Here is a 26,671-nt window from a genome sequence, read left to right on the forward strand (position 1 = left end):
ATAAATCAAAATTTGTCTTATAGTAAATCTATTTTCATGCATAGTGACATCTGATATCTCGTATGTAACTATATATTCAATAATAACGAAGATGCTGTGTATTGACCTTTTGGTAGTCGACTTCTTTGTTTTTTCCATCTTAATATAATCGTTATCCCGTCTCCTTTTATTTAACGCATCACACACTCCAATCGGGCCAATAACAACGCATATATGATGTAACGCCCTTTTGGCTATGCCGCCATGTTTGTTTTCTTCCGTCGTTGTACTAGTTACCGTAAAAAATCAAATTGCTGTCTTACGATTTCGTACACTAAATGACTCATTCACTTTAATACAACCATAAAAAATTCACATATGTAAATAACGTATATATTTCGAGCGTGGAATGTATAAATAATTATGTACAAAGTTATTGGTAAAAATAAGAGGTAATGGTTATTCCTATATATCTATAATAGTATCCTTATCTAGGGTTGATATTTCTTTGGTACGTTGACTCTTCTTGAATTCTTTATGCCTTTCTTGTACATCAACAAAATGGCTTAACAACTGTTGGAAGTTCACAGTATTTACTAGGGACGATTTCTTTTTGGTTTTTTTACTGAAAATGAAAAACAGTTATTATTACAATGTCCACTGTATTAAAGATGAAATAGTTATAATTCGATAACTTACTTGTCATCACAGTTTAATTGCAGACTAGGAATACAACTTAATCTTGTTCTAAGGGTAGTAAATGCATCTGTTTGCGGTAACAGCATCAACAGTCCGTACAAGGCTCTAACTAAATTCTGGTTACAAGGTACTTCGAGTAATTCTAATCTCAAATCTAAAATAATATCAAAACGTACACATAAGTAAAAAAAGATAATTCATTCACATTCAATTACAGATTTTTTCAACTGGAATTGAACTCAAATAATCTAACACTTCTAAGTTTCGAAATATTTGCTGTAGGTAAATATACTGCGCGGCATAAGTTAGGGATATTGCCAATATAATGGTAATGGCGCTTCATTCTGCATCAATTATTTGTAAGTAAACAATTAAAAATTATTATAGTTTTAATGAAAAAATGAAAATTTGAGACCTTATAAAAAGAATCGGACCAAAAAAAAAACATTCTAAGTATTGATAAAGCACCTGTGCAGCCATTTGAAAATGACCTTTATTCTCTCTAAGTGGATAAACAAATATAGTTGTTTAAACACTACTTGACCGATTGTGACCATCTTTCGCAAATATAGTAACTATATAAAAACTCACATTATGAAATGTTTTTTAAATGTTTTTATTGTTTACTTTATAATTATTAACAATTGAAAAAAATGCTTAGCTTGGGGTTTAATTTGCAATAACTTTTTTGTTTATAAATATTTAGAAATTTAAAAACAATTTAGAAAATCTCATTTTAAAGAGCAAGTATTTTTAAGACAGTCGTCTGTTGAACGTTTTTATCTAGAATGCGTAGTTTTTTCACAATATTGAAATGAATGGAAAAAGTCGCCTTTTTTGCTTAAAGTCATGACGCAGTAAAAGTTTCGATATCCACGTGATAATACATCTTTTCTATTGACTTGCCCTCAAATATTCCAGTTAAAAAATAGGGCCCTGTAATTTTTTGATTTTCCAAATGATTTTTCGGCTTCGTTTCATGATATAATAAACTATAAACAACTTGTAAACAAAGTATAAATTTAATTATTTATTTTTTTGAATAAAAAAAAAACAAAACACTAGTATAATTGTTGTATTATTGTTTATTTACTAAACTATATCCCTAACTTATGCCTCGCAGTTTGTTTCGAAGTTTTCTTTCTCGTATTCCAATCAAGATTTACATTTTTACTGAAGTAATTCCACAACCGTTAATCAAGTTGAAGGAAATGAATAAATGCCATCTATTAGTTTTTTGTTTCAAACATGTGTGTACCACTGGATCAAGAATTTGTGGAGTTTTAGGCAGTGTAGATTTCTGATTTATTTTCATTTACTTTATCATCTGTGGAATCGTGGTACACTGTAGACATCATATATATATATATATATATATATATATATATATATATATATATATATATATATATATATATATATATATATATATATATATATATATATATATATATCATCATCATCATCATGTGCAGCTTTATCAACCGTTTCCAATTACGGTGCAGCCTCCCTTATTTCAATGTTATTCTATGTTCTTATTATTATTCGACGATGTCTTAGTTATACGTTGTTCTAATAATTAGCGCTCATTTGCGCCCATATTTTTCTATCTTGTGCTATTCGAGACCACGTTGTTCCTGTTAATTTTCTAATATCATAATCCCATCTGAGATTTAAACCGCTATATATATATATATATATATATATATATATATATATATATATATATATATATATATATATATATATATATTTGACTGAAATGTTTCCAACATGCGTATTTTTTTTTGTTAATTATGTATTTGAACATACTTTATGTAAAAATTAAGAGTTCTTTTCTTGCATATACTAAAAACGCGGCCTCGAAATTATTAACTTAATTTATAAGAAAATGAATATTCTTAAATTTTGATATAAAAATCATTATACTAAAAATATTATTGGCAACTGTTGGTAATATTTCAACGAATCATTAGATGTAGATAAAAATATCAGTTACTAATTTTGAATAAGTTTTTAAGTTTCGTTATAATCTTTAAAATTTGTCAACTTATGCACTTTTCACTTGAATTTGGGGCGAAGTTGATCGCCGTGGTGAAGATGTCCATCAGGTCAAAACTTGCAGGATCTTGCATCGTATCTAGATTGAATCGGCGCTGCTTATTGTTTCATTGTTTGTTTAGTTTGAAAAACGGACGGGAGCTGACACTTAAAATATTTTTAAAGATAATTACGAACTTATCAACAATAAATTTATAAAATGCCGAGGGTGTATAAGCGTAATGATGGTGCAACAATTCTTAAACAATACAGTGCGGAAACGCTAGAAAAGTGTTTACCAGAAATTTTAGATGGAAAAATAAGTCCTAATGCAGCATCGAAAAAATACAAAATTCCAATGGGTACATTAATGAACAGAATACATGGGCGATGTATTAAACAACATGGTGTTCAAACTGTTTTTACCAAAGAAAGATGATGATTTTGTGGATGCAGTGATTACTTGTGCGAATTGGGGATTCCCATTAGATACATTGGATCTTCGTTTAACTGCAAAAGCTTACCTAGACCGCCTTGGTAAAAACTCACTCTTTAAAAATAATTTTCCTAGTTATGATTGGGCTAAGAGGTTTCTAGAAAGACATAAACAAACTTTAAGTGAACGCTTAAGCAACAACATAAAAAGAGCTCGTGCTGCCGTCGATGCTGAAACATTAACAAATTTTTTTGAGGAATTTAGCAAAACACTTGAAGGTGCCGACCCTGCTACAATATTTAATTACTACTAAAGTAATTTAAGTGATGATCCGGGGAAAAAGAAACTAATTTATCAAAGAGATGTCACATATCCGGACAATATAATACATTATACTAAAAGTGCTGTGACAATTATGTTATGTGTATCGACAACTGGAGATATATTACCGCCTTATGTAGTTTATAAGGCTACAAATTTGTGATTCTTGGCGCCAAGGAGGTCCTAGGGTCACCCCATGTTGTGAAAAGAAATGCTGCAGTAAAGGTACGCGTTATAATCGATCTAATCATAAATGGTTTGATGCAATTTGTTTAACCGATTGGTCTAAGACTATATTTTTGCCTCATGCTCGTTTAATTAAAGGAAAGAAGGTCTTAATAGGAGACAATCTTTTGAGTCATTTTACAAAAGAAGTGCTCAATATTTGTAAAGATAATAACATTGCTTTCATTTGCCTTCCACCAAATGCAACGCATCTTTCCAACTCCTCGACGTTAGCTACTTTGGACCAATGAAGAATTATTGGAAACAATTACTGCACGAGTGGAAGAAAGCCAATCCAAACTCGTCGTCTGTTGAGAAAAGTTTGTTTCCAAGATTATTAAAAAAACTTTTTGGAAAATGAGTCAGGAAAATGGTCTGCTGCAGTTAATGCTAGAAAGCGGTTTTATGCTTGTGATATTTGTCCTTTGTCAAAAGATAAACTTTTAGCAAAAATTCCTAGTAAGAAGCAAAACACTTATAGAAACAGTGCTGATGTGTCTAAGGTACTATTAGATTATTTGAAAGAACAGAGAAATCCCAAAAAACGTGAGCCTACAATAAAACGAAAGAAACTGAATGTTATATCTGGAAGATCAGTTACGTATGTAGACAGTCCAAAGAAAGAAATTGACGACGATAACATACCTTCTACAAGCAAGACACAAATTGTGAAGAAAAAAGTTTTTGAAGAAAACGATGAAGCAAGTTCCGGAACAGAGAGCGTGAGTGAAAATTTTGACCAAGAAGACCATGAAGTTGTAGACATTCTAAGTAATATTGCAGAGGAAATAAAATACTTTCACATTAATGATATAGAAGCAAATTCATGGGTTATAATAGAATATCAAACTAAGAAGAATATTAAACATTTTGTAGGACAAATTTCAGCGATTAAAGATGATGAAGCTAATTGTTAAGTTTATAAAACTATCAAAATTGGGAAAATTTATATGGCCTGATATTCTTGACGAAGACAATGTTTCTCTAAGTAACATAAAAAAGTATTAATTCAGCCAAAAATTTGCCGAAGAGGCGAGCTGTGTTTTGTTTTGGACTGATCTACATATAATTTTAAATAGGTAACTTTCTTTTTGTAATAAAAAGTTTTTATTAAAATGTTTATTATAATTTAAAATCATTTTAGTGTGTTTATCTTCACCCCAGTTAACTAAAAATCGTTTTTATTAAGTAAAACCATAGACAGTCTTTGTTTTTTCTGAGTTAGATTTTTTAAAATACCCGATGTTTTTTCTACTAAAATTAAAGTTAAGACATACACATATTATACAAAAATATGTGATACATTTTATTTTGTTCTCTAGGAAATATCTTTAGTTGAAGTTGAAAAACGGTCAACTACATCCCATTTTACGGTACTAGGAATATTTTTTGCTCATAATGAACCAATTAACCTAAAAAAAAACTTATAACAGAAACAAAAATTTAATTTTATAATATTTAATAAAAATTGTTTAAACCATTTTTGACCATCATTTTCTCATGGCAACATGCACTTTTGTTATAAGAGGTCTATTTTATGTATGATTGTGAAAAAATATGTAATAAGAATATTTTTCCTAGCCAATGCGCCCAGACTACCTGGACTATAGTAAATATGCAAGGCAAATTCATTTGATAAATTTAAACTTTAAGAAGTCATAATTTCATATATATTATATATACGACTTTGTGTTCTAAAAATAATTTTTTAATACTAAAAAACTGATTTGTTTGATTTGATGTTTATAGATAACATTTATTTAATATTTTTAATTATATTTTAAATAAATAAATATAAAAATAACAATAATCAGGTGACAGAAAAGATTTGTACATCCCGTAGTCATTAGCTGGTTTGTTTTGGATAATTTTGCAATGAAAATACGGTAAATGTTGCTATTTTAACGTTGTACTTCAATTTAGAAAGAGCAAATTTGGTCCAGTAGAACCCTAGATAAGTCATTTTTTTCCGAGCGCTGTGTTTTAAAACTGTGTTGAATATTTTTAAAAGCGCGACTAGCCCTTCATTCGGCTACCCCCATTCCTTTTACTCTAGTCGGAATGCAAAGTACTCTTTGTTTACAACAGTCCTGTTAAACCAATTTTCAGTCATTTTGTTTGCTAAAAGTTTTTTAGACACTTCGACTTTTCTTAAAAAAGAATAGCTAATTTCAGTCCTTAATGTTACTAATTAACGTAACAGTGATTTTGTTAAAAGGGGCTATTTTGGCTCCTAAGGGTCAAATTGAATTTTTTAAAGTTGTGTTTTTTAACCAGCTCAGCTTTCCAAATACTTTTTTGCCTTTTAATTTGAACTCAATTCTACGCCGTTATTGTAAATATTTATAAACTTAAGTGCTATTTAAATCATTTTGTGTACATAAATGTAATTTTTTTAAACTTTTATTTTTCATAGGTTATTAGTATTCCTACGTGTTAACAAAGAAAATTAGCCCGAATTATTAAGATTCATTTAGTCAAATTATCTAGACTAGCCTTAGAAATTAGCTCATTTTCAAAAAATCTTAAAAACAAATTAAATTTCGCAAAAGCTATTCAACCAATCTGGCACATCTTTTGCACACAATTCAAACATGATAAGACCCTTAAGTTCTGATACATTTAAACAAATTTTAATAAATAATAAAAAAGTTATTAACAATATTCAAAAACAGCGATTTTGCAATAACTTTTTTTGCATATATCTCTTTTTGTATATATTTATTTGTGATGAAGTTGTCTGTTGACGTCAAATCTCTAAATAGAAGAGTTTTTAAGTGATGAGCAAAATAATGAATTTGAGGTTTTGATTGTTTATTTAAGAATAGTTTCACTAAAAAATTTATGAATCCGTAGATGAGAGTCTTTTTGTAGTATCTCATACTACACACTTCAACTGTCAAACACGTCTATACAGTTGTATCAAGTAAAAAACTAACTTAATTGGCTTAATATTTCTCATAAAATTTCAAGTCATATAGCCAAATACCGTTTTCACGCTTGCACAGATTCATATTCTTCTTAATATCATTCGTTTGAAGATGTGTAGATCTTATTTTAAAAATAGTACCTGGAAGCTCTCTAAAACTTCAAAATAACTACATAAATGGTTGAAATACTTACATGCAAAAATAGGAGATTCTATAAGTTGAACCAACTTGTCAATTTCGATTAAAAACTCAACGGTTACCTCTAAATTGCCACTAAATATTTGTTAAGAAATTTAAACAAAAAATATTTTGTAAACCAAACGCATCAATACAATATTTTTCCCTATGGCTTTTTTTAAATTTTCCTTCTTTTTAGAAGGATGAATCTGATACATTTCTTTTTTCCTTGTCATTTTTTTCTATTCCCTTAATATTTCTATAGTACGTATCCAAAACACCAGGATAACAGTTAGAGCACATAATAGAGTTGATCTACAGTCTATAACATTTCTGCATGCTTTTACTATCCTTAATACTTTACTACTACTTAAACGAACAATTCACAAACTGGATCTTGTTTTCTCAATAAATTTTGCAAATCTTAACATTTTTAAATATATATATTCAGGGATTCTACAGTATTCACTGCCTTCCCTCGCTCAACCGTTTCCATCTCTCTCTGTTGTTCCATTCTCCATCGTTTAGGCCTCTCTTACTCATGGCGTCGTCTACTTCGTTCCTCCAGGATTTTCGGGGTCGTCCTCTTTTCCTCCTTCCTATGGGGCTCCATTCGGTTATTCTCTTTATCCATCTGCTGTCACTAATTCTTCTTACATGTCCATACCACTTTGGTCTTTTTTGTTCTATGTATGTTAGTATGTCTGTTTCTATTGATGTTCTTTGCTTTATTTCGTCATTACTTCTCCTATCCATTCTTGTTACTCTACAGCATCTTCGCAGGCATTCCATCTCTGTTGCTAATATGTTACTACTGTTTTTCTTGTTTATGATCCAATTTTCGACCCATATGTCATAATACTTCACACTAATGTTTTATAAATCTGTGTTTTTGTCTTCATATTTAGGTGTCTATCCCACCATATTGAGTTAAGTTGTCGGATTGCTGTTCTTGTTTGTCCTAATCTTTGTGTAATTTCTTCCTCTGTTGTTGCCTTTTTCGTGATTATAAAGAATGGAACGAATGGCAAAATAGCATGCCCCGCATTATCCACAAGCCAACAAGTTTTGATCTTCCACGCAAAACATGGTCCACTCTAAATAGGATCCGAACCAGACATGGCAGATGTGCATACATGCTACATAAATGGGGAAAGAACCCGTCTCCTCAATGTGACTGTGGGGAGAACCAAACCATCGATCACATTATTGAAGAGTGTCCCTCAAGATCCTACAATGGTAGCCCTGAAGACTTCCTGTTTGCAACTTCAGAGTCAATTGATTATATAAATACACTTGATGTTTGTTTATAACTATTTAAAGTTTGTCAAATACCTATATTACTAGTGTTTGTGTATTTGTTCTAAATGTGTTGTAATTGCCATACGATAAATAAAATCGTGATTATAAACCCCAAGTATTTGAATTTATCCTTTCCTTTGATTGTTACGTTGTCATTAATGTGTAGATCTTCCATGTCTTCTTCACTTGTAGATAGGTACTCTGTTTTCGCGATGTTAATATCTAGGCCAGCCTTGGTATATTCTTCTTGTAGTTTCTTCATCATGTAGCTGAGATCGTCTTGGTCTTGTGCAATCACTATTTGATCGTCTGCAAAGCTTAACCGATTCGTTCCGTACCGGTACTCCCATGCCTTCGCATTTTCTTTTCCATGTAGTCAAGGCTTTCTCTAAATATATTTTAAATAGGGTTGGAGATGTGGAACAACCCTGCAGGAGCCCTTTTGTTGTGGTGAACTCTACTATGATTCTTGTTCCCATTTTAATGGACACTTTATTTTCTTTATACAGAGCTTTTGTAGATTCTATGAGTTCCGTCTGTATTTCTAATTTGTACATTGTCTCCCATAGTTCTGACCTTGGTAAACAGTCATACGCCTTTCTCAGGTCCACAAATGCCAAATGTATATCTCTATTTTTTGCTTTTTTCTTTTCCAACAGTTGTTCCAGTGTGTATATGTGGTCTATGCATGATCTTCCTGCTGTGAAGCCCGCCTGATCCTCCCCGATTTTGCCAACAAACATTTTTGAACATTTTTAAACTTTAGTTTAAACATTTTAACATTTTTTATCTTCAGAACAATATTTTTAAACTTTTTCAAATTGGTGTCCATTTAGAAATGTGATATTATTATTGACGAAATGTTAGATATTATCGACATCAATGATTCACTGGACTTAGGAAAATTATTAATAGATGAAATAAACATACTGCGCCATACTTCTATAATTTAAAAAAGAAGAATAATGGGAGTATATAATGGTAGTGCTTGGTATTTTATTTAATATAGTTTGATCAGTGTTCTTTGTTGTTTTGTTGCTTCGTTGTTTGTTACTACTACTAGTTAGGTGATTTATATTTTGAATGTTATTATTATCTAAAACCAACTTGTTCCGTCATATAATCCTTTGGTCTTCTTCTTCCTCCTGTCTGTTATTAAGGCATCATCATCATCATAAGTGGCTCGACAATCCGTTGTGGATCTTGGCCTGCTCACAAAGAAGTCGCCACTCCTGTCGATTCCTGGCAACTTCCCTCCATCTTCTAACCCCTAGAATCTGTAGGTCTCCTTCCACATCATCAATCCATCTCATTCGTGGTCGTCCTCTGCTTCTTGTGCCCTCTGGTTTTGAAAATGTTAATCTCTTCGTGTATTCGTGATCTGACATCCTAGCAATGTGTCCAGCCCATCTAAGTCTCTGCACTTTAACGAATTTGTTATTAGGGCATCCTGCCTGCCACTTTTCTGTTCAGTACTCCATAGCTGAACATTGTAATTCCTAGGTATTTTATTTCCATTACTTGTTCAATACTAATACCATCAATATCTACGTTACATCTGAATGGTTCTTCGCGATTCCAATCCTTTTGCTCATCTGCTAAACTTATCCTCTGATTCGTTAATCTTGTAAAATTTTAGTAATCTCCTTTTTTGAATAGTCGAATTAGTTCGCTCGTTCTCTATTCTTCCGGTATTTTATTGCGTTTTATAATTTTGCTAATTAATGCTGTTAATTGTTCTGTCATTGCTGCTCCACAATATTTCAGTAATTCGTTTCCATCTTTACCTGCAGTTTTTCTGTTCTTCAACTTTTTAAATGTTTTTCGAACTTCCTGCATATTTATATTAACTTATTCATCTGTGGTAATTTCTGGTGTTTCCGGTTCTAGCTTCATTTGTTCTTCTTCTGCATAGAACTTTTTTAGATAGGCAATTCATGTATCCTTTTCTATGTGTTTTGGGTTTATTAGCTTCTTTACCCCCGTTCTTTGGCCTCTTATAAAGCGCCATATAATTGCCAACACAGGCGTTAAAATCAACCATAATGATTATATTATAGTCGATGCTTTGGTAAGGTTTTATTTCATAAATTCATAAAATCTTATGCGGGAATATACTGTGTCAAAATAAAATAAAAAAATCAATGAAGGGAACAACTAACAATAAACATCTGATAATAATAATGAGTGAGTAAAAGGTTAATTTGTAAAAAAGGATACAATATTTTAATTAAGTCACACACGTGGCTATAACTCTGAGTGAGCAAACACAAAGAGACAGTAGCTACTGGATTGTGGCACCATGTTTCATACAAACAACAGAATAAAGCTTTACTATCCTAAAACAATTTAAAAAATTAATAAAACATCATATATCTTTATTTCTATATAAGATTTTGACTCAATATTTTAAGCTTGATTAAAATGATAATAAAATTTTGTTAGTGATTATTGTTAAAATAAGTATCGATTAGTGAGAAAACGATTGACTAACCGAAACGACTGTAATCCTCTGCCAATATATTTGGGAGCTTCTTTCTCTTCTAGTTCTATGATCCGTACCGTTGTCTTAAGTTTTTAAGCTATCATGTTTTTCATCTGATAGTACCACGTTTATATTGGATCTTTCCCTATATGATGATATGTAAAAGGTTGTTTACTAGTAGTAGTACTAAAGGGAACTAATAATAAAAATTTGGGAAGAAGAATGAATGCTAGAAGAACGGAAAACAGGATAGATTCTATTTTAAAGAAAGGCAACAGTTGAGGACAGTTGAGAGAGTTGAAGAAAGCTGAGCAACTCTTTAGAATAGCTCAAGTCAGAGAGAGTTTCGCCATGTTAATCGCCAACGTCAAGGGGACTTGATAGGGCACGTTAAGAAGAAGAAGAACAGTTATAAGGGACTAACATGGCTAAACAGATGTTACAAAATATTGACTACACTAATCAGACAACGATTCGCAAAATGCATTGAAACCAAATTAAGAGATTACCAGCAGGGATTTAGAGTGGGAAGGTCAACAATAGACTCTATACATAATTATACAGTCAATTGAGAAATGTTATGAATATGACATCGACTTACACATCCTCTTCATAGATTTCAAGCAAGCATTTGATAGTCTCATAAGAGCAAACAAAAGGTAAAATTATAACATCCATATCTCAACTTGTGGCGCATACTGTTGACATGGCACTGAAAGATACGCCTTTTAGTAGGAAACAGAACTTACTGGAAATATAACAACCTTGTCAGAAATGCAGCTAAACCAAAACAAAAAACTGAAAATTTACAGAGCACCAATTAGACCAGTAATCACATATTATGCCGAAAAAATATGCTTGACATACAAAGACGAGACAATATTAAGAATCCTAGGAATAAAGATAATATAGAATAAGAGAGGAAAATAATTCGGAGGATAGTAGGACTAATAAACCTAGATCATGGTGAGTTTAGAAAATTGATGAACTACGGAATAAGGGAACTTTTAAAAGGAAAACACGTTTTGTCAATGCATAAAGGCTCCGATAGATGTGGGTTGCACCAATTGTAGAACCAAAAAAAGTTAATACGGACCGATTCCCGGGACAAATGAATGGGAAGAACCCGAAAAGGGCGGCAATTACTCAGCTAGGAGTTTACATATGGTCTTCATTATTGGTTTTATAGACCAAATTGCTTATTTCCTTCTGTTTCTTGTAAATTTTACTTATAAATACCTCCACTACCCTAATGTTATCTATTCTGCTAATGTGCTCTTCCTATTCTTTTTTAATTTTTAATATTTTCGTCTTCTGTTTTTATTAATTTCATTATCTACCCTGCATTTAGTTAAATTCTTATAGTAGACCTTGTTATGCATGTTTATTCTGAACTGCATAGACATCATATAAATAGCAAAAAACAGTTACTTCTCTGTCGCCCATATTACATATTCCTATAGGGTATGTAAATTTTATGATTTCATACATAATTTTGTTAACAAGTGGGTAACAACTTGTTATTGTAAAGCCTTGGTGGTATAATGGATAGGATTCGTCCTTGACATGAAGACACCCGGGTTCAAATCGCACCGGGGTGTAAACTTTAGAATTTCCTTCATTAGTACGTTGACGAATGGATATAGCATCCGAAGTTCGTAATGCCCAAAAAATTGTTATTGTACAGAACGAAAGCATCTAAATTAATATTAAAAAAAGTTTTTTATATGGTTTTAACTCATTGAGACATTCACTTATCCAAACCTACTTTTTTATTTATTTTTTTTTTCAACTAAAGAAAAAATCAAACTAATATTGTTAATCCACTTTTCTTACCTCAGTAATGAGATCCTTTAACTTGTTTCGCATTTCATACAATTCGGAAGACGTCAATAAAATCATATTCAGGTGTTCTACCATAAGACTAGCAAACTTAAGATTACTTTCTTTCCTGAGTATTTGGGCAAGCGTTTTATAAATTTCTTCGGCGTTTAATAGTACACACAGTTGCCTGAAAAAATGTCAAATTAATAAAGCGTGCATATTTATTATTAAATGTACAGTAGTAAGGTTAATAAATAATATGTATCACATAATCGCTCTTCAAAAGGTGCCTCAATTTCTGTTAAAGGTAACAGAATATCACATTTTAATTGGGATGTACAGAACTTTTTACTCTTATTTTACTTAAATTTTTTACCACCATTTGTGTAAAGTTACATAATTTTTCACAGAGAACGCAACATTTACCTATATAGAAGTGTTTAAAACGCTGTTTTTAATCGTTCCCAGCTATATGTTTATGGGAAAATGAAAAAGATAAGAATTATTCAAATACTTGTGTAAAATAGTAGTTAAGTAGATGTAGATACCAAATATCCTTGAATTGGCATTGTTCAAAAACTTTTTCAGTAGCATGAAAAATGGAAAAATTAAGTAAGATTTTATAAAAAATAGAAAAAGAAACTTTTCTCTTAGTCGGTGAAGTATGCTTTTATTCCCTTGCTCTAATATATTATCAAAAGTTACATTTATAACATCAATTTTATTCATATATACGTCAAACTATAAATTTGCATATATCATTTGTGCATATAGTAAATACATGCGAGGGGTAGATTTGCATGATAATGGTGTAGCAAACTATAGATCCCGTGTGCTGGGTAAGAAATGTTGGTGGCCACTATTTATAAGTGAAATCGATAGTACTCTTGTAAATGCTTGGAAAATGTACAATACTGTGCATGACAGTAAAATGCCACAACAAAATTTCAAATCATTTATCGCTGTCCGACTTCTGAAAATGAAGAACTTCGTCCCACGGGTACTTCCTTGATAACCACCCAATAAAGTAAGGATTGATCAAACTGGGCATGTTATCATTAGAACTGGTTTTCGTAGATGTCGTATTGTAAAAGTCAAACATTTATATTTTTGAACGTTGCACAATTTATTTACACGCCGATTGTTTTTGGTATACACCTAGTTCAGTGTTTGGCGTGTAGAAAATATGTTATCTTACTAAATCATTAAAGTACAAACCTGTACAAACCTATTAAAAAATGTATAACAATACAACCCTGACCTTACCGGAGGCCTACAATAGGCCGACGGGCAATTAATCAATATTATCAACATATAAAAGGCGGCATATGTAAGCTTATCTTTTGTTTGTTTTTTCTTCTGTGCTCTAACGAAACATTAGTTATTGATATATTTTTTAATTGTTAAATGTCGTTAAACAAGTTAAAAAACATTTGTGCAACCGACTGCAAGAGTGTTACTCAATAATAGAAACGGTTACAAAACATAAATATTATTCACAAATAAGTAGCATAATAAATTATCTACTTGCATGTCATAAGGTAATACAGTAGACTCCCTCTACAACGAGAACTGAAATGGCAGACTAATTACCTCGTTATAAGCGGATCTCGTTATATCCAACAACAATAATATTGTGCATACATATGAATATGTAGTTTTCTAAAACATTAACTTTCTATAGTGAAGCCATTCGGAGCAATATAAGATGCTAATAAATATTGTTTGAATGGCGTTTTTAAAACAAAGTTGTTTACTTGTATTATCAATGAAATGCATTAAAACAAAAAAGAGTTGTTTACTTTTACTGTCAATGATATATGTTAAAACAAAAAATCTGTATTCTGTAAATATGTATAAAGCGTATAAAGTTATTTTGTCATTTTTGACCGCTTTAAATTGTCCAGTATTCTATCTATCATATTTTCTAAAGATGTGAAACAGTTTTATGCTTCTTCATTTGCGTTTTGTCCTTGGATAAAGTTTCTGACAACCTTTAAAACACTTTCCACATCTTGTCTATTAGGACCCATATTATTAGGTGTGAATGGTCAACCCAATACAATGACACTTGTGAATCATAAAGTTTACATTTCCGACTAAGAATCATAAATTGTAAGAAGTTTATTGCGGGCGGCCCGCAGTTAAAAAGGGTATTTATTTATAGCTACGGCCGGGCCAAAACGTAAAAAACACGTTTTGCAATCTTATTTTCTCTCGTTATAAGCAAATTTACCTCGCTATAAAGGGTTATAGTTCAATAGAAATTTCACGGGACATCTAATGTACCTCGTTATAAGCGAAACCTCGTAATAACCGTGTTCGTTATAAAGGGAGTATACTGTATATGAAATTCCCAATATTCCCTTTTATTCATTATGAGCTATACATAATTAAAAATTTTTGAAACGCTCATGGCATTTATATTAATAATGGCAGTTAAGTTTGACTTTGACACGTAGACTTTTATGGATAGATACAAGATATATAAAAGTACGGGAAGGGAATAAGGGCCAAAATTCGGGTGTTTAAAATACTTTGATAACTATATTTTCCGGAAAAAACTCAAATAATCAAGGAAATACAAACGTTCTATGAGAATCTGTATACATCTACTATACAGAACCCCGGAACAGACCATAGAACAATTCTAAACGTCGGCTCGGAAACTCTCCCTAAAATAACTTCTTCGGAAATTAGACATGCCTTACAGCAAATGAAAAATAAAAAAGCTCCTAGTGAGGATCGTATAACGTCTGAAATGTTAAAAATGGGCGGCAACATCGTTGTAGAGGTTATGGAAGTTTTGTTGAATAAGTGTCTAACAGAAAAAAGAATAGCCAGTCTGTGGGAAACCGCCGAAATAATACTTTTACACAAGAAAGGAGACACTACAAATATTGAAAACTACAGACCTATAAGTTTGTTGTCACACTTATACAAATTGCTAACAAGAATAATAACCAACCGCATAACACAAAAACTTGATTTATATTAACCGGTTGAACAGGCGGGATTTAGAAAAGGGTTTGGTACTAACGATCACTTACAAACCATCAGAACACTGGTAGAAAAAACCACAGAATACAACGTACCTCTACATATTATGGCATTTATTGACTTTCCCAAGGCTTTCGATAGTATTAAAACTTGGTCCTTTTTGTCAGCCCTGAGGGATGCTCGAATAGACTCACGGTACACTACACTTATTAAAAACATTTATGAACAGGCCACGTTCCACATCAAAATCAATGAAGACGAAAAAACTAAAAAAATGCGTCTTGGTAAAGGTATTAGACAAGGTGATACTATTTGACCAAAGCTTTTTACCTTAGCATTGGAAAATGTATTCAAACATCTCGACTGGGAGCAAAAAGGTCTAAACATTGATGGTGTGCGTTTGAGTTGTTGATGGTTGGTTTCATTTGTAAATGCTCAAGGAATTAAATCAGCAGTCAAATAAAATAGGCCTTCAGAAATGAAACTTCAGAAAACAAAAATAATGAGTAATTTACAAACTAATATCGTTATTGACAACATCACTATATATGTATATATATATATATATATATATATATATATATATATATATATATATATATATATATATATATATATATAATAAAAAGGATAATGCGAGTTAATAGTAAAATAAAGGTAAAAGATATCGGCATAGTATATATATATATATATATATATATATATATATATATATATATATATATATAATAATAATAATAATAAAAAGGATAATGCGAGTTAATAGTAAAATAAAGGTAAAAGATATCGGCATAGCTCGCAATAAAAAGAGAAAAATATAATAAAATATGTGTATAAGATGAAAGGCAACCGTATATACGTATTTCTGACTATTGGTCGTCTTCAGTACGGTGCAGCCAAGTTAGAAAAGGAGCATATTAACTTGGGAAAGGATCACTACAGGAGCAATGCGACCAATTTGTGGCAATAATGTTAGAAGACTCTGAGGTTTCCAGAGCAACAAATCTGGAAAAAACTCTGGAAACCTCAGAGTCTTCTAACATTATTGCCACAAATTGGTCGCATTGCTCCTGTAGTGATCCTTTCCCAAGTTAATATGCTCCTTTTCTAACTTGGCTGCACCGTACTGAAGACGACCAATAGTCAGAAATACGTATATACGGATAGCCGAAATAAAAAGACGCATACAATTGTCTTGGGTAGCTTTCGACAAGTTAAGCTTTATCTTGAAGAATAAAGATATACCAACGTGTCTAAAACGTAGAGTTTATGACAAGTGTATCTTGCCTGTAACTACATATGGACTGGAGACCACGGCCTTTACAAAGAAAACCTTAGAGCAGCTCAGTACAACCCAAAGAGCGATGGAGAGGGCCATGATAGGGATTAGTTTGAGAGACAGGATTCGAAATATCGACATTCGTGAAAGAACAAAGATTACTGATGTCGCAGAACGTATAGCAAGGCTCAAGTGGCAATGGGCCGGACATGTTGCCCGAGATAATCCCGAAAAATGGACACAGAGATTAACAAACGGGAGACCAAGAGAGAACAGGCGAGGAGTAGGCAGGCCACAGAAGAGGTGGGCAGATGATATCAAACAAGTCGCGGGCAAGCTGTGGATGAGAATTGCCAAGAGTAGAAATCAATGGAAGCAAATGGAAGAGGGCTATGTCCAGCAGTGGACGAATGCAGGCTGAAGAAGAAGAAGAAACTATATTTTAGGCAAAAATAGATGTTTTAAACAGCAATACACAGGAGTGCCCCGGTAGAGATATCTTTAGGAGAAAGGTCTATATTATTTTTAACAGTCAACTCGTTGTACTAACTGGCCACAAAGAACGTTGTAACTTTGATGTTGGTATCAGGTAGTAAATGAAATTCCTGTTATCTAGATCCAGACTTTTTTGTGGTCTAAGCAAAAGTCACGTACTGCTAGTCTTAAGTAGTTTGACCAGTGATATTTATTACGTTCCACGAGACCGATTAGTAAGTTAGATAGGGAAAACTGTAAAATTGGAAGTATGTGGCTGTATCGTTACGATATCACTGACTTAATATGCCCGAACTGACGCAAACAGAAATATTTATAAAATTAATGGCCAAACGAAATCTCGAAATTTGCAAAAAATATATTAAAACAAACGCATCTTCTCACTGGATACTGCTATGTAAGCTATCAGTTCAATAAAATAAGCAATCCTAATAATAAGATCGGCCGTATCTGTGAAAATAAAAGCGGAATTTCAAAACGTACACTATGCGAATGTATATCGAAGCTCTGCAAACAGCTAAGTTACTAGAAGGGGTTACTCTTACATCCAGCAGATAAGAAACATGTTCAGTATATAACTGATCCTCGTCAGACCAAAACCCTATCCCCTAACCAAAAGATCTTGTTAGACGAACAGATAAATGATTTATATAACTTTACATAATCTACATCTATTCTATTCATCTTTATATATCTTTAATTTTAAAAAGACTAAAATGACTCCCTTTAATTAAAAAGATACAATCAAATATTTTATGCGTAAATATTCTTAATGTATTACAAACAATACAGTTTGACCACAACATTATCATCAAATTTTCGTTATCTACCAATTTCCTGAAAACATAATATAATTAAGATTGCTTCTTACCTTATAATAAATGACCCCCGTTCATCTAATAGTCTTTTTTCATTATTAAACAAAAACAACAAGCTCACCATAAATTTATTATAATACGAATTTGCACCTAAAACATAAAATATAAAGATAAACATGGAATAATACACTGTAATACATTAGTTTTTGTTAACGGATCCGAACTCGTTTTTTTTTCAATATTGCTTAGCTTATAATGAATACGTGTACATGCACCGAATATCCGTCCCGTGACAGAGGAACAATATTCGAGGCGTGTAAATCCGTTGGGTATAAATGTATCAAACAGTAATATTTTCTCTTAAGGAACAAAAGTACATTTTACAAGAAATTATCCCACATTGAATAAAGTTCAAGATACTGAATCTTCCTTTAGTACTTTTACAAATACGCTCGCGGCAACTCTGCACGAAACCATTTTTCTTAATTAGAATTTATTTTACTGTTATAAATTAAACGGATACGATTAGGCTTATTTGATACTATATCATTTTGCCAATTAATAAACAATAGCTAATACTTTTATCAACTATGTGAATTATAAAATAAACAACAAGAAAAAGTAATGTCGAGCTCAAATTGAAAGAGTATCGATAGTGGATAGATCAGGACTACTTAAAGGCTATTTTAAAACAGGAATATTTATTTCCTGCAACCATGATGTTACGGATTTCGCAGTATGGCGGGCTGCGCCGTCTTTTTGAAGTATATATAAATTCCGGATCAGGCAGTTAAATTTCTGTAATAGAAAGCAATATTTTTTCTTGTAAAATACTTTTATAGTTCACAGAATTGACAGTGACATCAATGAAAAGGAGATATCCAATTCCTTGAATTCCTTGAGAGAGCATACAGACCATCACAGAGGCCGGGAACTTAACCTTTCTTTTGTGATATTCTTCCCCGGCATTCGGATAACTACTTCGTGTATTGCGAACGAAGACTTCAAAGTTGACTTCATCACTCCAAATAACTGAATCCCATTGACGGTTAAAACATTTTTGTTTTAACTTAGCTACATTTTTTATTTAAAACATTTTTTTTCTACGGTATACAGATTCTTGGTAAATCGTTTTTTTTTTGTGTTTTTACCCCCTACTAGGGCGGTTTTAGGGGAAGCCCGGGGGTAAAAGTGGTATACTTTTTTGCATCTTTTTTGGGGTCCCAAAATTAATATTCTCGGGAAATTCAGCTTGTCCATATGATTTTTAGGGGTCAACTCTTTGACGACTGAACTAAGTTCCTTGAGGAATACTTAAATTTTGAGCAATTTAATGTCCGGGAAGTTCTTTGTTATGCCATTACAATGAAATTTTCGCATATTTACCATTTTGACAAGTAACTACATTATATCATTCAACTACGTCCTAACTTATTTCTTCAACGCACACTTGATAATATAATTTCCAGAAAAAAACCATACAAGAGATTTTATTAGGCAAATAAATATTTATCACTAATAATTTGCACCAGACATTACTTTTCCTTTTTGTTTATTTTATAATTATTGTAATTAATAAAATTATTGGATATTGTTGATTAATTGACAAAATCACATACTAGCAAATAAGCTTAATCATATCCGTTTAATTTATAATTGTTATTAAATTCAGAAAAATAAAATTACTTTTTAGCGCTCGTTCGTATTTAAGGACATCCGTTTATTGAATGCTTACGTCCGTTTACATAAACGGATGTCTACAAGCGCTCTAATTCCGCCGATAGGAGAGTTGAGGTCATGTACAGAATGCAGCAAACTTCTGAATTATGGAAAAATAAACCAAAGTATACAACAGACTGGATTAAAAGTATGCCAACTCATCATTACTACATGTAAATGAAATAAAAAGACTTTATAATCTACCATCGTTGTTTGGTGCAGATATAAAAAGACAGCTCAGAGAAAATTTTAGTTTTTAGTTTATTTTTAATGATTTGATATCTTTTTGAAAAATTATTCCCATTTTGGAATATTATTATATCACTATTGCGCAAAAATTATTTTTTACAAATTTTTCTGTTATATCAGACTGTCCCAGTCCCAGAATGTGTTATTTTTACTTTTCTTGTTATTTTGGGTTACACATTCAAGCTTTTTGCTTGTACTTCGTTAAAAACTTTGATCAGACCCATATATCATAGTTACACCGGTCTGTTTACTCAGTTAACCTAATTATTATGGATAAATATTCAATTTTACCACTAACAAGATGGTATTGGTGCACCCACATCTAAAGTCTTTATATTGCAAAATAATTTTGAAGCTTACCTCTGTTATTAACTTCTTCTGGTCCTGGAGATGAAATAACTTCAGCTATGACCACCAAACATTGTTGAACGACTTGGTCGGATTCATCAGAAAGTGTTCTCTGTAATGCAGGGAAGAGAATATCGAAATACTCTCCCATCTAAAACAAGATACTGTTACAATATAATAGAAAATGTAATTAAAAGTACCAGAAGCCAAGAAGTAGTTTATTCTAAAACTAAAAACATAGACAATAAAAAAAGACGAAAAAGAATAGAAAAGATCTTGATCTTGGTTTATTCGAAAAAATACTACTCCTTGGTGTAGTAGAAGTGAAGATATCTACAGACATCTAAGTGTTGAAAAGGTCAGTAAACACCATTGAGTAAACCTTAAAATATTATCCTTCTTAATCTTACGCTGTTTATTTATTGGCCTAAAAAAAGACCAGATTAAAATAATATGCACCACAGGTGTACTCTAGGCTGTAAAATGGCTGGTCATTTTACTTCAAGCTCCAGCAAGAAGCGCTACTACCTAGCTTGACAATGGCAAGTGTGACCTTGCCAAAACGTCGCCAAAATAATGGTTTTTCTCAAAACCAAAATTATTCAACGCGGATTCAAATTCGGAAGATTACTAAAAGCACTTATAGCTCTCCCGGAAATTTCAACTCTAATATATATTTCGATTTCTTTCGAATCCAATTATATATTATATGTATATATTTGGCAAATAGCCGAATAGTTTAAGAAATAATTAAGTGTTTTATTTATAATAGACCGACAAATCAAGGAACTTAAAAATAGAAAGAGTTAGGATTTCTGAAAATAAAGAACTTATTGCACAGTTTACAATTTAAGAAACGCCTAGTTTCTTCATATTGTGCGTATTATGAAACTGGACAGAAACAGTCGAGAGATTAGAATCGTCAGCAGAATACCAGAACTTTTATATTCGTATGATACCAAACTAGACCAAGGATTCCATTTTTTCCAGATAAAGAGTAGGATACAAGGATGACCAAATTGGACATGAATATTTTATAACATATATGGTACAACTGCAAAGAATAGCTTTCTTATTGCGGGTTACAGACTGAATGCATTCATCGATTAAAAAACGACTGAAGCGCAATGATACGACAGATCCCGTGACTACACACTAAGTGTAAACGCAGTCCCATGCGTGTTTCTTAATAAAATAAAATAAAAAAATAAAAATAAATTAAAATAAAATTAAATAAAATAAAAATAAATTAAAATAAAATCAAATAAAATAAAATGTGTCCCGGTGAATAAAAATTCCCAGTGTGCCGCAACCCGTCTTTATCTTTTAAAATATATATAATTGAAAACTTATTCTACCCTTCCACCTACCTTGTTCGGTAATTTTGTATACAAATCGTGGATCCATTTCAGAACTGCTACTTTTGTTTGTATGGAATTATGCATGAGATACTGATTCAAAACTTCTAATACTGAATGCAAATCTAATTCATTTGGCATTTTATCATCACAGACTGAAATATATAAAAGAATTTACATACGTAATTATACACTAATACTGATAGTCTATAATAATAACATCGTATGACATTTTTGCCGGGAAGATCACTTCGGATTGTTCCTCTGACAATTGCATCGTCAACCCTGTTTCAGGTAACCAGTGTCGATGCACACTACCCCAGGGGCACCGACGGCTTTACGTGCCCTTAGAAACACAATGGCGGCTCGTTATCATTTTTAGAAATGAAAATGCCATTATTGGTACCGAGAATCGAACTCGGGAGCTCTAACTAAGACGTCAGACTATGATAATATTTAAAGACGATATCTATTTTTATTGCTTAGACAGATGCAACAATTTATATTGTACTTAGAAAGACTTACTTAACTTATTAACTATAAAATTATTTCGATAAGACAGAGAAATATCAATAACGAAAGAAAATGGCTAGAAAAGAGTATCGAGATGTCTTATGTCATTTTCTAACATTTCTCTCTCTCTCTCTCTCTCTCTCTCTCTCTCTCTCTGTCTCATCTTTTTTAAAGAGTGATATAATTAATTTATGCCGTTTGCCACGTTCCAGGTATTTCGGATTCCAACTAGGGTTAGGCGCGTTACGTGAAATAATGTGATTCGCGCGGGGAACGAGAGCAATGGATATGAACGTGTCTCACGACAATTCACGATTGGACGTCCACGACGTAACTGTTTTAAAATAACTGTTGAATCGACTCGTGGGAGAATCACCATGCTTTTACACTGTCGACTCTCAACAAAATAGTTGTGAGTATAATCTGTATACTTTTAAAAGCTCCTTAACAACCTGATCTCAATGAACTATATAATATACACAATGTTTCATAAAAATACAGATGGTGGGCTATGCTGGACTTGCACGAATCACCCTGTACATTTAAATTTATGTTTAAAACGCGCATATTTAAATTCAGACCAGCGTTTTTTATAATTATTGATGATGAGATGCCCCTTAGATACTCTTAACAAATATAATATGGACATAACAGCTATGCAGGTGGTACGATGGAAAGGGACCGGTACTATAAAGAAGAATTTATGGTGTAGGCTTTGTAGTTCGCAAAAAAGTTCGTAACCTAATAAGTTTTAACGCTATAGATCATAGAATATGTGTTTTAACAATACATGAAACATTCTTTAATTATAGTCGCAGAAGCGTATACATAAAGTGACGTGCAATTAAATGACAAAATCGACGTGACAAAATCAGATAGACTACGTACTGATTGATTCAAGACATGGATTAAAAATGTACTATAAGACTGCAGAAGGTATAGAGGCGCTAATATTTACTCCGATCACTATCTCATAGCTGGGAGTCTCAGAGCACGTGTATAAAATACCAGGAACGATAAGACTAAGCCAAAAATATACAAATATAACATTGATAAATTAAAGTGTACTGACGTCGTAACAAATTTTCAAATATGCTTAGATCATAAACAATCAGAACATCTCAGAAGTGAAGTAGATACCACTGAATTTAACACAAATTGGGAGTTCATAAAAACCACGCTGCAAAAGACCGCAGATGATGTGTTGGGTGAGGTACCCAATGGGCAGCGAAACAACTGGTTTGATGAGGAATGGAAGGAAAAAATTAAATAGAGAACGCGAACAAAGGAAATTTTACAAACAGGTTAACGCAAAAAAAAATAGTTTTCAAGCCACAAGCGAACCAAGTCAAGGCTCATAATGGAATTCTTCTGAACGACAAAGTAGATGTACTGAAAAGGTGGCAGGAACACTTTAGTAAGCTACTTAATGGAGAAAGTAGAGCTGAAGGTGGAGATGACATAGAACTAGAACAGAACTGAGCTACCAACGTTAAAAACGCCATAGAAAACATCGAAGTTCTGATTAACTACCAGAAAACTAAATATTTGCCGGCTATATCAAGAATGCAACAAAATATCTTAGAGCAACATGAAACTATAGAAACGGTGGAAGAGTTCTGATACTTAGGGTCACTGGTTGACTGTAAAAACAACATATCTCGAATATGCGTGGCTAACCGCTGTTATTTTGGCTAGGTCCTCAACCAAGAGAGAAAAATATGTCAAGACCAATAAAGTGCAAACTTAATAAAACGATAATACGCCCAGTGCTAACCTACGGATCGGAAACATGGGCAATGACGACCCGAGATGAAGAGTACTACGAATATTTGAAAGCAAAGTATTGAGGACCATATATGGCGGAGTTAACGAACAGGGTCTGTGGAGAAGGCGATATAATTTCGAACTATATAGACTTTTTGGTAATGCTAATATCGTAAAAACCATCAAAATAAAACACCTAAGATGGTGGGCCACGTTATGCGAAAACCAACTAAAATAACCATGCTAAATAGGCCGGTTGGAAAAAGAAGAAGGTGACGACCTCAACTCAGGTATCTGGACGATTTAAGGGAGATTTGAGTAAGGGGATGGAGAAGACAAACACTCGACAGGGAAGGATAGAAGAATGTTTTGAGACAGGCCAGGGCTCACGAAGGGCTGTAGCGCCAACTCATTATGATGATGTTTTTTATAATTTTTTAAAATGGGGACACAACAATTTTATTCCGTAAGAGGTTGTTAAGCTTTTAAAAATATAAAAATATGCAGGGTGTTTCATTAAAAATATGGATTATGGACTATGCTAGACTTGCGTAAATCAGGGTTTAAGTCTTATAGTAAAGCCAGTAATAATGCAATGAAAGTTTGTTCAGATTTAACCCCAAAATTTAAGACGTACAATATAGCTAGCTATTGCCCTTGCCATGAACATATCCTAAATATTAAAGAATAACGATATTGAAGAAATATTTACCTGCTGTTGGTCTTATAATTTCTTCTGTATCAGCCTTTAATGATATTAGTTTCATCAAAGTAAAGTTGACGGCTGTAGCAGTCTCTTTAATGTCTGTCACTGTATTAAGGAAAAAGAAAACAGTTTGTAAAACAATCATGCAAAATTAAAATATAAGCAAAACATAGCAAATACAAAAAAACACATTTAACCTAAGTGATCTACATCTTGGCATTGCACGTAAATAGAAATTGTATTATTTTTTATTTTTAAACTTTGTTAATTCAAGATAAAGATCACCTTAGATTTTTAACCATAGCAAAAAACGAATAAAAATGCAGTGAGAGGTTGTGATATGTAAAGAGAGTATGTGAATAAAATTATTTCTGTTCTTGTTTTAAAAAATCATAAAAAACGCTGAGACCCGTCGATTTTATATATATATATATATATATATATATATATATATATATATATATATATAAACTTTTTAAACATAAATTGAAAGGTACAGGGTGATTCACCCAAGCCTATACTCCATAAGTTTTATTTTTAATGGAACACCCTGTATATTTTTTCTATTTTTACAATCTGCTTGACAACCTGATCTCAACGAACTATATCATGTAGGGTCTATTATGAATAATACAGGGTGAAATTTTGAAATTATAAAGTGTGGAAACCATTTCTGGAATAAAATTGTTTGTGTCCTTATTTTAGAAAATTATAAAAAACGCTGAGACACCTCAACTTTTAAATTCAAATGTACGCTTTTTAAATATTAATATATATGTACATGGTGATTTGCGCGGATTGAGTATAGTCCATCATCTTTATTTTCAATGAAACACCCTATATATTTTTTATGTTTTTCGAAGCTACTTAACAACCGCATCTCAAAAAAGTATATTATGTAGAGTCTATTATAAATAATACAAGGTAAAATTTTGAAATTAATCATGTATTACACTTTAAATAATGGTAAGTTTTTTAAGTAACTCGATACAGAAATCAATTTTGACTAAGTATCAATATATTTGGTTTAGTATTTAATTGCTTGACAAAAATTATACATAATTTCAAAATTTCACCTTGTATTATTCACAATAGACTCTGCATAATAGAGTTTGTTAAGATCAGGATGTTAAGGAGCTTTCAAAAACATAAAAATATTAAGGGTGTTCCATTAAAAATAAAGACGATAGACTATGCTAAACACAAACAATTTTATTCCAAAGTGGTTTTCTCACAGTACAATTTCAAAACTTCACCCTGTAATATTCATAATAGAACCTACATGATAAAGTTCGTTGAGATCAAGTTGTTAAGGAGCTTTTTAAAATATGAAAATATACAGGATGTTCATTTAGAAATAAAGCTTGTGGACCATAGGGACGGAAGATCAAATAGAAGTAATGATAGACCAACAAAAAATAATACAGACAAATTCATACAAATACTTAGGAACAGTAATCAACAACAAAGGAGACATCGAGGATGATCTTAACAACAGAATGGAAAACACAGGAAAACTATTCCAAGCACTAAATAGAGGATTCCTTAATAACAAAGAAATATCAACAAAGACCAAGATGACAATATACAAAACAATATATAGACCTACAGTGACATATGGAGCAGAAAATTGGATATTAAACAAAAGACATCAGAGCAGAATTCAGGCAGCAGAGATGAAATACCTCAGAAGAACGATAGGAGTAAAAAGAACTGATAGAATCAGAAATGAAGAAATAAGAGAAAGACTCAAAATCAAACCGATACTCGAGTCAATCAAAGAGAAAAAATTGGCATGGTTCGGACATCTAACCCGGATGGACAATAATAGACAAGTTAAAAGAGTGTGGGACGCCAAACCAATAGGGAAGAACAGAAGAGGAAGACCCATTAAAGAATGGAACAGTGACATCTCGCAGATACTACAGAGTAAGGGTAAGACTTGGCAGGAAGCAACACAGATGGCATCCAATAGGAAGGAATGGAGAAAGTTCGTTAAGA

At 32.1% G+C, this 26,671-nt stretch overlaps 1 protein-coding gene across 2 annotated transcripts in view; it reads right to left on the bottom strand.

Annotated features, from left to right (window-relative positions):
- Positions 1-356: 356 nt before the first annotated feature.
- LOC140452768 (protein VAC14 homolog) overlaps positions 357-26,671 on the bottom strand; it is a 77,380-nt gene continuing 51,065 nt past the window's right edge. Inside the window, exons 6-14 of one of the 2 annotated variants that reach the window (XM_072547105.1) lie at positions 24,677-24,769; positions 21,697-21,839; positions 20,339-20,477; positions 18,064-18,160; positions 12,431-12,605; positions 10,330-10,448; positions 6,824-6,903; positions 679-832; positions 357-604 (exon numbers count right to left, since the gene is read on the bottom strand). In XM_072547105.1, the coding sequence (XP_072403206.1) occupies positions 445-604; positions 679-832; positions 6,824-6,903; positions 10,330-10,448; positions 12,431-12,605; positions 18,064-18,160; positions 20,339-20,477; positions 21,697-21,839; positions 24,677-24,769 (1,160 nt within the window). In that variant the 3' untranslated portion in view covers positions 357-444. Of the gene's footprint in view, positions 605-678; positions 833-6,823; positions 6,904-10,329; positions 10,449-12,430; positions 12,606-18,063; positions 18,161-20,338; positions 20,478-21,696; positions 21,840-24,676; positions 24,776-26,671 lie in introns of both variants that reach the window. The other variant, XM_072547098.1, reaches the window with a different exon arrangement.

The sequence above is a fragment of the Diabrotica undecimpunctata genome, chromosome 1 (assembly GCF_040954645.1).
Source record: "Diabrotica undecimpunctata isolate CICGRU chromosome 1, icDiaUnde3, whole genome shotgun sequence".
Taxonomy (NCBI): Eukaryota; Metazoa; Arthropoda; class Insecta; order Coleoptera; family Chrysomelidae; genus Diabrotica; species Diabrotica undecimpunctata.